Source organism: Sphaeramia orbicularis, chromosome 17 (genome assembly GCF_902148855.1).
Source record: "Sphaeramia orbicularis chromosome 17, fSphaOr1.1, whole genome shotgun sequence".
Lineage (NCBI taxonomy): Eukaryota > Metazoa > Chordata > Actinopteri > Kurtiformes > Apogonidae > Sphaeramia > Sphaeramia orbicularis.
The window spans coordinates 18178028-18190634 of NC_043973.1; the positions used below are offsets into that span (position 1 = coordinate 18178028).

General features: G+C 34.8%; 1 protein-coding gene across 2 annotated transcripts in view; it reads right to left on the reverse strand.

The window, feature by feature from the left end:
- Positions 1-9129, reverse strand: part of olfml2bb (olfactomedin-like 2Bb) — a 26706-nt gene extending 17577 nt beyond the window's left edge. The window contains exons 1-7 of one of the 2 annotated variants that reach the window (XM_030159435.1): positions 9089-9129; positions 8714-8977; positions 3128-3400; positions 2894-3001; positions 1284-1445; positions 968-1181; positions 1-79 (exon numbers count right to left, since the gene is read on the reverse strand). The exon at positions 1-79 is cut by the window's left edge and continues 395 nt beyond it. In XM_030159435.1, the coding sequence (XP_030015295.1) occupies positions 1-79; positions 968-1181; positions 1284-1445; positions 2894-3001; positions 3128-3400; positions 8714-8905 (1028 nt within the window). In that variant the 5' untranslated portion in view covers positions 8906-8977; positions 9089-9129. Of the gene's footprint in view, positions 80-967; positions 1182-1283; positions 1446-2893; positions 3002-3127; positions 3401-8713 lie in introns of both variants that reach the window. The other variant, XM_030159434.1, reaches the window with a different exon arrangement.
- Positions 9130-12607: the final 3478 nt, after the last annotated feature.

A 12607-nucleotide genomic window follows, 5' to 3' on the forward strand; every position in this document is an offset into this window, starting at 1 on the left:
ATCTGTATAGGGTAAGGGCTGGTAGGTGGGAGCTGGTCAGAGATCAGTAAGTCCACCGAAACACCTGCTGTTAGAGTCACTGTAAGACAAAAAATAGAGTAGATCTGAACACAGTTTTACACTTTCCTGAAATACTTTTACACACTTCCAGGTATAAGTTCCACATATAACTGCTACTATTGTAATCAAGTTTCAGTAGTATAGCAAGTTAGGCTCCTGATGGGCTAACATCTCTCCTGGGCAAACAACACCTCTTCTGACCCAATTTTGCTGAGGCACTGTTGGTGTATCCTGACTTTAGCATCACCCAAGACCAGCGTGATTCATTAAAAGACATACAAACAAGCAAAAAACAGTAAATTCCTTGTTCTAAAATGAGGATGGGGGGTGCTAGACCAATCTCTAGTGATGGAACAGCGTTTAGTAGTAGTTTAGCATTTAAAAAATATTGTCCAGTAATGTGATATAGCAAAATATTGCATTGGCTGGGAATCCAACCACTGCCTCCCACGTAGCAAGCGAGAATTCTACCACGTAACTACCAGTACGGCTACTAAGCCGCACCCACCTTCGAGAAGACAACGACATGCCACTTGTTCTTATTTTGTGGGGATTTAGTCATTTTAATCCCACTTACTTCTACACAAACTTCTACCCTGACACAGTTTTGCAAGAGCATTGTCACTGCATCCTAACCTTTGTGCTACCCAAGATGAAGAAGATTTGTTTACAAGCACAAATACTTCAAATAATTTTTTCCCCATGTTCCCAAAAGAGTGCATGGTGCCAGACTGACAGTACCTCCGGCAATTGCACAACGCTGACAATGAGTGAAGGCAGACATAATGTAGGGTCTGGCTTAACCTTAATGTAACACACTAGTAAATCAAGTAACAACTGAAATATACAACATACAAGTAACTGCAAGTGCATCACTCTCCATTTACTGTCAGCACATTAAACTTACTATTCTCTCCTCTTCCTCTGTTGTCCACCTCCTCCTCCACGTAACTCCCCTCCTCAGCCTTATAAAAAGTTACGCCTCTTATCACCACGCTGTTTTTGTCTTTGACAGGCTTTTGAGTCCCTGTCTTATTTTTGATGGACTTTTGTTGCTCCAGGTCATCTTGAAGTTGGCTCTTCTTCATCTGATCTCCTTGATAACGTTCTTCATAGTTTTTCTGCAGATTAAAATGTGAAAATTTTTAAGTTTGACAAAAAATTTTTTTTGTTTTTGCTAGAGTGGTGTTTGGCTTCTGGTCTGATAAATTGTTCAACTGTACCTGCTTGTTGGCACTAGCTGCTCCACTTTTCAGTCCAATACGCTCTAGATCATTTACTTTCTTCTTTTTCTGCTGAGTTTTCTTCTCCTTCTCTTTTTCTTTTGCTCTTTCCTTTGCACGTTCTTTCTCTCTTGTTTTTTCAGTAAAATTACCTGCAAAAGCCTGCAAAGCACAAATATAATTAAATAAAGAGGACACATCTAAAAACAAGAGGAATTCAAATTTAAAAGCCCCACCCAGGCTAGTACTATACACTATCCTATACCTAAAGGTAAAACAAAACAAAACAAAAAAAAAACCAGTACCATGCTTAAATGCACATTATTAGTATTCTACTAATATACAGAATTCATTCTGAATTAGGCTTGGAACATTTTCATGTGAAGATGTGCAACAGGCCGATATTATCCTGGTCTTTAGAGGATTCTTTAGACATGTAAGGATATTCATGACTGTTAGCCATGTAAACAACTTGACATAGGCTATTAGGAACTTGTTTCAAATTATGGGTAAAAACTGGAATATTTTGAGTATATAAATATCACCAAATTGTACATTTGAACAAATATGCAATCAGTTGAACTGGTAAATATTACATGATAATACTTATTGTGACAATCACAATCCACAATTTGATTTGTGATTTTTCCATTGAAAATGTACAATGAGGTACAGACAGGCTAAAACCATTCAATAATTTATGCAAAAACTCCACATTACATAAAATTGCCATTTTTTCTGTTACAGGTCATTGTTCTAATGATAATCTAATGCATTATAATAATGATCAATACAAGAGTTTAGTGGTTAATTAAAATAAACAGTTAATAAGCAAAGAGCAATTACTGAACAACAAAATAACAGCAAAAAAGAGTGTTCTCTCTCATATAATTAGCATTTTACTTTTCTTTTTTCTTTTGTTCAGACACATTAACAGAAGACCAATTGAACATCAATAGCCTTATAATTAGCATTTTAAAACCAAAACCAACATAAACAGTGTCTGTCATCTTTCACCTCTTTGGCTGCAAACACTACTTTTAGCCACACTTTCTGCAGTTATGAGAGAATCAAAACAATAAAGCTGTGGGCTGTAAAACCTTAACAATAAAGGAAAGTGATGCTTTAAGGCTCTGTAGAACAGAGGGAAACTGCGGAGTTGCCTAAATTACTGTCATGAGAAGTAGTTCTTTTAGTATGTAAGCATGATATATTATACATTTGAGAAAAATATTATTTTAAAAAGCTAAGTTCACCTAGATTGCATGGTTTTCCCTCCTTCTTAAGTCCAAAACACCACACCCTAGTGTTATTGTACAGTATCAAAGCTGAAAAAAATGGAAAATCTGCCATTTTGGAAATAAAACATACCACATTTTTCTGGAATTGTGATTTATCAAAAGAAGAGAGGGTTGTTTTATCTATTATTCATGAAATTGTGTGTTAACATTAGTTTGATTTACTTGTTAAAGTAGTTACATAGTTACACAATTATGCCAATCTATGCAATACTCAAATAACAAAAAGAAAGAGCAAAGAAATTAAAACATTGTAGCCCTCCACGAACCCAGAAAGGTCCCAATTGTCAGGGCTGTTCCCTGTGAGCTCACCTTCTCTATGTTCTCTACTCTGGTCAGCAGCTTGGTGGTGACAGAGTGGAGCTTTAACAAGTCCATCCCATACAGAGACCCCTCCAACAAATCAATAATAGTCGCAAACTAAAGAGAAAAACACAAACAGGTGAAAATTTCAAATATGGATGAAAGAAAGACTGTAACAGAAAAATATGAACACTTTGTTACAGTAAATTATTTTACCTCAAGTTTATTTAATGAACTACATACCTTAATGTCATCCTTGGTGGCCTCCTGTAGTTTTTTAAATCTGTACTCTCCCTCACAGGGGTTTACGGCTGAAGGTGGAGCCATGCACTCACACTTCTTGCAGTCTGTCCCTGTGGTTACTGTCTCTACAGTGTAGAAGTCCCGGGAAGAAGCTGCTGTGCTGCTGTCATGGAAACGGCTGCAGTCTGATCGTTTGATTGGTCGAACAATACACCGGCACACACAGTCCGACCCTGATGACACAGTCCTGACTTTATCGTAATCACCCAGCAACTGAGAGATGAAGAGAAAGAGTTTTTGGTCAATACAAAGAACTCCATAACTTAACTTGATGAAAACTTACACAAACACAAACTGCAATGTGTGTGATGATTTGCAGCTGCAGCTGCAGCTGCGGTGAACCTAGTGATAGCCTGGAGATAGTTACAAACAGTCATTTTTGGTTTTGGAGTGCTTACAGTTTGGTATTACATAACAAACCACCACAAAGATGCACACTCTTACCATGGTGCACACACACAACTCTGGGTCAGATTCACCACGTCATGCAGACTGAACTGACAAACTATGTGGTTTGGAGCGTGTTCAAAGGAAAACGAAATTATACATGCTGTAGTCCAGTTTTGCAGGAAATAAGCTGCTGTGTCTAATAGCATCCCTAAATCTCATTTTCCTCTTGGAAATAAGAAATTCACAGTTTACAGTAAATAAGCAACATGTGTCCAAAAAGCACAAGTGTCTTCAATTCCTCTGAGGATTTCCAACAATGATCTACAGAAGATGGAAAATAATTGTTGAGACTTAAGAGTAAGTAGGCTATCTGATGAGATTAGGATGTGACACACAAAGCCTGCTGACAAATGAGATTTTATTGAAACTGGATCCACATGGTTTTCATCATCACCTTCTTAACACAATAGATGTCTTCTCCAGAACACTGTTGGATTTGTTGAAAGTATCTGTTCACAGCTGACAGAAATTTCTTGCATAATCCTAAATCTTTAAAGCTCCTGTGTGAAATTCCTTAAAGCGTACTTGTACTGGTCATGCATATGACATTAATTGCACTGGACCTTTTTATAACGGGAATTACACGCAGGGGCAGAACCAATAGGGAGCAGCCATTGGTGGTCAAAAGTGATACATGGATATTTGTGCAGCCGTAAGCTTGGCACTCCACCATTGTCCTAGAGACACGACCCACCACTGGCCCATAATTCTGTCATCTTAGACTGGTGACTGCTGCACGGGGCCTGTGGCCAGTCAATCACAGCCCAGGTAATTGGACAACACAACATTATTTCGTCACAACTGGTGCTGGAACAGCCCATGAGGGAGGCAACATGTTGCCGACCATGCCTGACTGACGGAGCAGTGACTTAGTACTTGTGCGTATTTGACAACAGTCTATAATGTAAGTTACAAGATGGAACCGCTAGCATTATACATGATCTTTTCAAATAGCTTACAGTGAAAAGTTACTACAGGTACCCTTTAATATAAATGCTGAATGAGCAATCAGTGCTTATCCATCTCATATAAAAGGTCTGTAAATAGGATTTTGCATGTATGGAAAAGACTGGGACAAGCCAAAACATATGCAAGAAAAGGATTTGATGCAGTAAAAAACATGATCTGAGTATTTCTGAGTTGGGTGGAAGTCGTTATTTGGTCTTTGGTGAGGGCAGGATACAGTGCAAAACATGAACCATAATAAATATGAACATATGTCAAGTTTAAGTGTTTCAATACAGTATTATACTTCTGGGGCCACATACAGCCCGGTTCAATCTCAAGCAGGTCATACCGGTAAAATATTAACCTATAAATGACAACTCCATATTTCAATCTTATAAATGTTAATACTATGCCTGTTACAAAATGTTTTGTGCCTTATCCACTCCAATCTGTAATACACATGTATAAAGGATAAATTAAGACATAATATTGCTAAAATTGCAGTTTTTGGGAGAGGATAGTTTGTAAATATAAATATTTTCAGAATTGAATGAATAATTTTACTTTTCTTGCACTAAAACAAAGAGAAAAATTTGGTTAAAGTTACTGAGCTAAAATGAGACGTCCATGCTTCAGACTGAAACATAGTGATAGCTGCTTGTTGCTGTTCACATTGATGCCAACCTAGCAATTTGTTCCTAGATTTATCAACCTTTTTTTTTCTTCTTCCAAAAAGCACATAGCTACAAATTTGGCTACTTTTAAAATTTGATTGGAAACTTTCAGCTATTTTTAAAAGCAATATTTTCCCTTTAAATGACACAAAATTTTCTGCCACGCCATCAAAAATCACATGGTTTGTTTGGCACACTAAAAAAGTCAGTGTAGCCAACTTAGCCACTTTTACATTTAATGGTTTTTCAGACCCCTTTAGCGATTCTATCAAAAAGCAACTAGCAAAAAATCTTGCAACTTTTTGTGGTGTTATTGAAACTTTTGGAGACTCTGACGTGAAAGCATGTATTGTTCTTTGTCTAAAACAAATCACTACACTGAATATAGATCCCTGCCACTGCCATTGACAGTTTTTTGTAGGGATGCACTGATACTAATACCAGTATCAGGTATCAGGTCTGATACTCAGCATGTGTACTTGTACTCATAAAAGTACTCTGATAGAACCGCACCGACACCACTTAAGGTAGCATGACATTCGCAGTTAAGTGCAGCAGGCATGCGGCGGAGGAGTAATGTCAGCAGTGAGGAGATTTTTCAAAATAAATCACGGTGACAAAAGTAACGCTGACTGGAAGTAATGTTAAAGACACAAACGGTCGGAGCATTCTGTCCGTCCTCCGCATACATTCCATCTGTTTTCAAGGTGCTCGCGGATGCGTACCCAGATGGAGAATACCACCAGGAACCGTGGAGGTAGCAGATCTTTTCAAAGAGCGACTGTGTGAGTTAGTTAAAAAACTACTGACATATTTATGACAACTATCTTCATCAATATTAACATTAATACCCATATTAGTGTTACCTCTGTTGTCACCATGTTTATTACCTCCGCCAAGGAGGTTATGTTTTTGCCAGCGTTGGTTTGTTTGTTTGTTTTGTTTGTCTGTCTGTCCATGTGCAAGATAACGCCAAAAGTTAAGAACAGATTTGGATGAAAATTTCAGGAAATGTTGATACTGGCACAAGGAACAAATGATTACATTTTGGTGGTGATCAGTGGGGGCACGGGGGCCCACTGATCTGTCTTGGTGGAGGTCTGCGCTCTCCGAGTGCTTCTAGTTTATTTATTTGTCTTCTTTTTGACATTCATATTCTAACTATACATACAATCTCATCAAAGTAGGAGTGATATTTGCACAAAATTATTTTAGAGGACACTAAAATATGGTATTTGGTGGTTAAAAACTACTATTACAATTATGATCCAGTGTTAACACAGCAAAAAATGACTTGAGTAAGTAAATATTAAATATGTTATATGTAGTATTGGGGGGGCACTGATCTGCCTTGGCGGAGGTCTGCACTCTCCAAGTGCTTTTCTAGTTATTAGTGAATTTCTTCTTCTCAAAAAACTTTACTTTTCTTTGTGGTATTCAGCCAGTATGGTTAATTAATAGTGGTGCCCCCTGGTGGATTGATTGAGAAACGCTCATTCCAATGCATTAAATGTCAGTAGCAGCACATTGTTACAGTCAAACTAATGACAATGACAATAAAGCACATTTTCAAAAGTAACTATGAACTGTAATGGTATTATTAAGTACTCCTGTCGGTATTTGGTATTGGCAAGTACTCAAATGTAAGTACTTGTACTCGGGCCTGGAAGAAAAGTGGTATCAGTGCATACCTAGTTTTTTGTGTCCTTTTGCTCCAGTTCCATGACTTGTTGGCTCCTAAGTGGATTGTAAAGTTAAAAACCAAACAACACTTATTGAAAATGAGGCTAAAAACTAAACAAACACGACGGCTAAAATTTGCTTAGAGGTCTTATTTATGTCTTTGTGCATTAGAAATCAATAGAAGTGAATCCCCAAAGGAACTTTGTGTTGGTAAATGCAAGTTATGCAAATTTACAGGATTTCAGTTCTGTTGCAACATGTTGATGGTCATGTGAACTATGTTTTCAGCTCAAAAATGTCCAATTTCATCACAATTAATGCTATATTTTCATGTCATAAATGGCCAAGTTATATTTTAACTGAATTTACCTGAAAAACTAATATTCTATTCTTTTAGAGTCCCCAATTTTTCTTACAAGATTATATACTACATATCACATGTTTTATTTTTACAGGTTGCAATATGGAGTATGGTGCTGATCCATCCTGCTTATGTTACGCAAATACATACATTAAGAATGTCACACGTCACTTTTTAAATCAACAGTTTTCGAATAATAAGCATTTTTATAAAGAAATAACAATTCTATATTGTTATTTCCTCTTTAGTATGATGATAAACTATACAATAAATAATTCTGATACTAGTTTTTGCACAGGGATCATTTGTGGAAACGGTGACATGGCTGCCGAGCATCAGTATGATGGGATCTGTAACAACCATGTCACATCCGTCCACTGACACATTTTGTGTTTTTGTGTCAGCTGTTATTGTTTTAGATCCACAATACTAACATTTATGAATAAGAGGAGAATTAGCAATAATAAGTATATAAGTTTATTACTAATAAAGTACTGGTACTGACCAGATCATCATGGGTAATGTCACGTCCGTCCACCAGCAAAAGTTTTCACATACACGTGCTATTCAAAATCCAATATTTCTGAAAATATAGCTTCCACTGTCAAATAATATCAGTAGTCTGTGCACAAGTGTATTAGCATTATTTCAACACAGTTGTATACATTTCTTACAACTTTTCTTTTTTGACAAAAATGGCCACTCATTTGACCTCCTAAGTAAATTTTAGCCGACGAATAATACCCTAAGCAACTCCCCCGCTGTCTTTGTGACTGTAGGCCGGATAAAAGATGAGGGTTTGGTTTGTGACATTAAAAAAAACAAAATAGAATTTACAGAGTATACTTCATTCGTAGTTCTAAACATATTTAGGGTATTTTATACTCACTTTTCGTCTTTCCCGCAGTGTTATTAGTCTCCTGTTCTACATCGTTCATTACAATTGCGCGCACGTGTTCAATTATGCAAATTAGGCGTTGACGTCATTTAGAAACTTCTCGCAAAGTTTTAAACAGCCAATAGTAAATGTTTTTCTTTTGTATATTTGATATGAAAAAAAAAAAGCTATTTTTGTATTGTAAACTGTGCTGTTCTAAATAAATAAATAAATAAATAAATAATAATAATAATAATAATAATAATAATAATAATAATAATAATAATAATAATAACAGGAGTTGGCGATACTAGTGTTAAAATAACTGTCACTTAATGGGAATTTTTGCTTTTTTTGCTCTTTAATTTTGTGTTTGCCTTCTATAAACAAGGTGTGTGTGAAAATGCATGTTGTGAGTGGAAACAAATGAGGACAAAAAGTCAATTGCATGAACTTTTACAACTGATTTAAAAGATTTTGTACGAGTATTTTGTACTTAGAACTCTTTTTTTTTCTAATGACTTTGCACTGACCTGGCTGATGATGTTCTCCTGGTTGTCCACCTCATCTTCCAGGGGCTCGGTGGTGTCCGAACCCACAGTGGTGTTTATAACGGTGGGCTGCAGCATCTTCACCAGTGGAGGAGCCGTGCTGGTGTTCACCTCCACAGCTTTGACTCCACTCACAGCCCAGCAGAAGAGCAGCACAGACAGTCTGCACCACATGGCTCCTCTGAGCTGGAACAAATAATGCGACGATTTAACTGTAAATGCGACTCTGAAAAACGATGGTCCAGTCTGGAAAAAGCGCACAACACACACAGGGTACAGGGTATGGTGAAAAAAAAAATCTAAATAAATTACTTATAAATTAAAAAAAAAAAAAAATGCGATGGAAAAGGTTCTAACTCGGCTCCATGTGACGTGTCAGTGAATAGTGTCAAACCTCCACACCGGACCCGGTCCAAAGCAAACCAGAGCTGGGCTCAGTGGACTGAAGGCTGAAAGAGAGAGAGAGAGAGAGAGAGAGAGAGAGACCTGAATTTAACCCCAACTTCACATCCCGTTTACATTTAGCATGTGACCTTGATGGTCAAATCACAATCTGCACTTTTTTTGTTTGCCAAATGTGTTGTAAATGTGTTTTTTGAGCTGTCAGATCACCACCATCATCAAATGGTTTCTGTACACTGTAAAAAAAAAATCTGTTATTTAACAGAATTTTTACTGTTTATTTTACAGATTTTTCCTGTATTTTTAAGATACAGGGAAAATATGAATGAAATGACAAAAATAGACTGCGATTTTACATGTCAAATGTAAAATAACATGGGGAAAAAAAACTGTAACTGTTAATAACCATAAAATTAAGTTTTTTAAAGGAAATGTTTTTTTTTTCCTTTTTCACAGAAAAATACAGTTAAAATACATTTGCAAATGTATCATAACTTCACAAATATTTATTTTCTATTTATGAGATTAAACTGTTAATTTAAAGTTTAATACTGTAATAAAATATATTAAAACCAGATAAAATTACTGACAATTAACTGTAAAATCTGAATTTGTTCTGTAAGTTTAACAAGACTTGTTTGTTAATTTACAAATATCTTGTGTACTTACGGGAGGTTTCAAAAAAAAGAAGAAGCTGAATAAATGTATTTTTGTGAATGTATAACATGTATAAGCACTGATAAACTGTCAAAAAACAGTTTTTATCAGTGGATTGTACAACTTAGTGTCATTGAAAATTATTTATATATTTATATATGTCACTATATACATATGTGTATATATATATATATATATATATATATACACACATATATATATTTATAGGTAATTTGATTGTTTTAGTACATGTAAATATTCTTTATTAAACATTAAAAAGTCAAAAAAAGTCAAAAAAAGTCACAAAAAAAAAAAAAAAAAAAAAAAAAGCCAAATCTCATGTAAAGTTAGTTAGTTGGTTAGTTAAAGTTAGTTAGTTAGTTAGTTACCGTATTTTTATGAGATGGTTATTTTTTGTTATTTTACAGTATTTTTTCAGCAACCCTGCTGCCAGAACATACATATATATATATATACATATATATATATATATATATATATATATATATATATATATATATATATATATATATATATATATATATGTATATATATATATATATATATATATATTTTTTTTTTTTTTTTTTTTTTTAATTATTATTATTATTATTATTTTTTTTTTACATTTTTTGTTTTTGTTTTTGTTTTTTCTTAAACAGTATAGTATCAATCATTTCCCTAATCATCAAACTTTCTGAACTTCTAAAAAAAATTCTGCTAGGTCAAAATTCCACAACTTTAACTAAAATTAAGATAAAACTGATTAATTATGAATAACTGTATAATGAATAATGAGGAGTTTCACTGGGTAAATGCATTATTATGTCGGAATAGGGAGAAAATCTGTCATCTCTGAAAGTCTTTACCCTTAACCCATAGGACCTAGTGCTACTTTTGCGGCAGTTCACAAATTAATTTTTCTTTATTTTTAACCTTTCTTAAGTGATTTATCAAAATTTATTGTAATATTATCCTCTTTAGTTTGAGGTTTGTTTTATTTCGGTGTAAATTATGTATTTTCCTTTATTTAATTCACTGATCATTTAGATGCTCATTAAAATTCAGAGTAAATTCAAAGGTTATTGTATCAAAAGCAGAGGAAACTGAAGAAAAAAGGACTCTTTCATTAAAATCTATCATTAACTGATCATAAACCCAGTGTGTGTCTATTCACTACCATTGATTAAGCTCCATGGATTTTTACAAGTGAATCAATCTTGTAGAAAATGACTGTGTTTCCACGGTCACTACAGAGCCTCTGATCTAAATGGATCATATTTTATGACCATGAAAATGATGACAAACTACTTTTACACTAATTATTTACATGTATTGGTAGGATTAGTGGATCAATATGTATTAAACAGTTTAAATCAGTAGTTAGTTTTTGGCCACCATTGGCTCTATGGGTCTTTATGGGTTAAAAACCAAGAACTATTTCTGTAGTGATTTCTAAATGATTTTTGTCTACATTTGACCTTCCTAAAGTGGCATATCGTCATTTATTGTATTATTATCCTCTGCATTCTGCATTTTCTAGTAACACTCAGGTATTTTCCTTTATTCAATTTACTGATGTGCATGTCCATAAAACCCTGGAGTAATTTCAATGTTTTTTTTTTTTTTTTTTTTATCACAACAGAGAAAACAGGAAAAAGTGGCTTTTCGGCAAAATATATAATTTAATGAATGCCAAAACTCTACAACCAATGTTATTTGTCAAACTACATTTTATTGGTGACTCAGTGTTGCAGAAGATCATGATAGTGTTTCCACATCCAAATGGGTCATATCCAATGACGATAAAAAGCTGAGAAATGGCATTTTATCTAAATTATTTACATATATTGTTATGATTAATGCTTTAGAACTTACTAGACATTTTAGATTAGAAGAGGTTTTGGGTTGGTGGTTGTTGTGTGGTCTTTGAGGGTTAAATTATCATCTTGGTCATGTTCTTATTCTTATCTACAGAGTGACAGTGCGTTTGCAAAAAAAAAAAAAAATACTGAAGGGACTTGCTTTGGTGGAACATTTGAAAATAGAAAAGTGAGACCTGTTATTAAAATGTCTAAACCACTTCAGAAAACCCAACAAACCACAAAGAACCATGCAGACCTGCTTCAATGCCAATCTTGGTTAAAAACCTCCAGTTATAATGTGTAGATGTTGTAATTTCAGAGACTGATGACTGAAATCGTCACCAAAGGCAGGACTATTCCACTCTGTGAACCAGACTAGTTCACAGGTACATGTACAGACTAAATGCCTGCCAGGTCCATCAGAGGGCGTCCAAGAGCATTTAAATCACTGGATTTTCCCACAAGATAGTGTTTCTTTTTGTGATGTGTGGATGGTAATCAAACAAAAATGAAACATTATCTTACTGGGCTGATGAGATAAAACTACTGCTTTAATCATTTTCTGTTGCCTTTGTCAGCTTTGACTGTCTGGTTTCTGGTTCACATACGCTGTTGAGTGTATTTTAATTCAAAAGTAGACAATAAGACCAGCATCCAGTCACAGTCCACTCTCCTGAATTGGTTGAAAAAGCAGAAAAAAAGACATATGATTGGAAAAAATCTGTTTTTTGAGGTTTGATGACAGTCTGTTACAGCCTGCTCATGGCAAAGAAGCAGTGTTAGGATCCTGAATCAAATTATGCTTAAGGACACAGAAAAGCTGTCAGGTCCTAGGAATGAACAAAGTAGAAACAGCAGTTATGTTACAAAAATGTATTAAACTTTTTTTTGGCTCTTTCTGAATGAATTAGCTGGATGCATTACAACACTAGTTAGGTTTTTATGTAAGAAA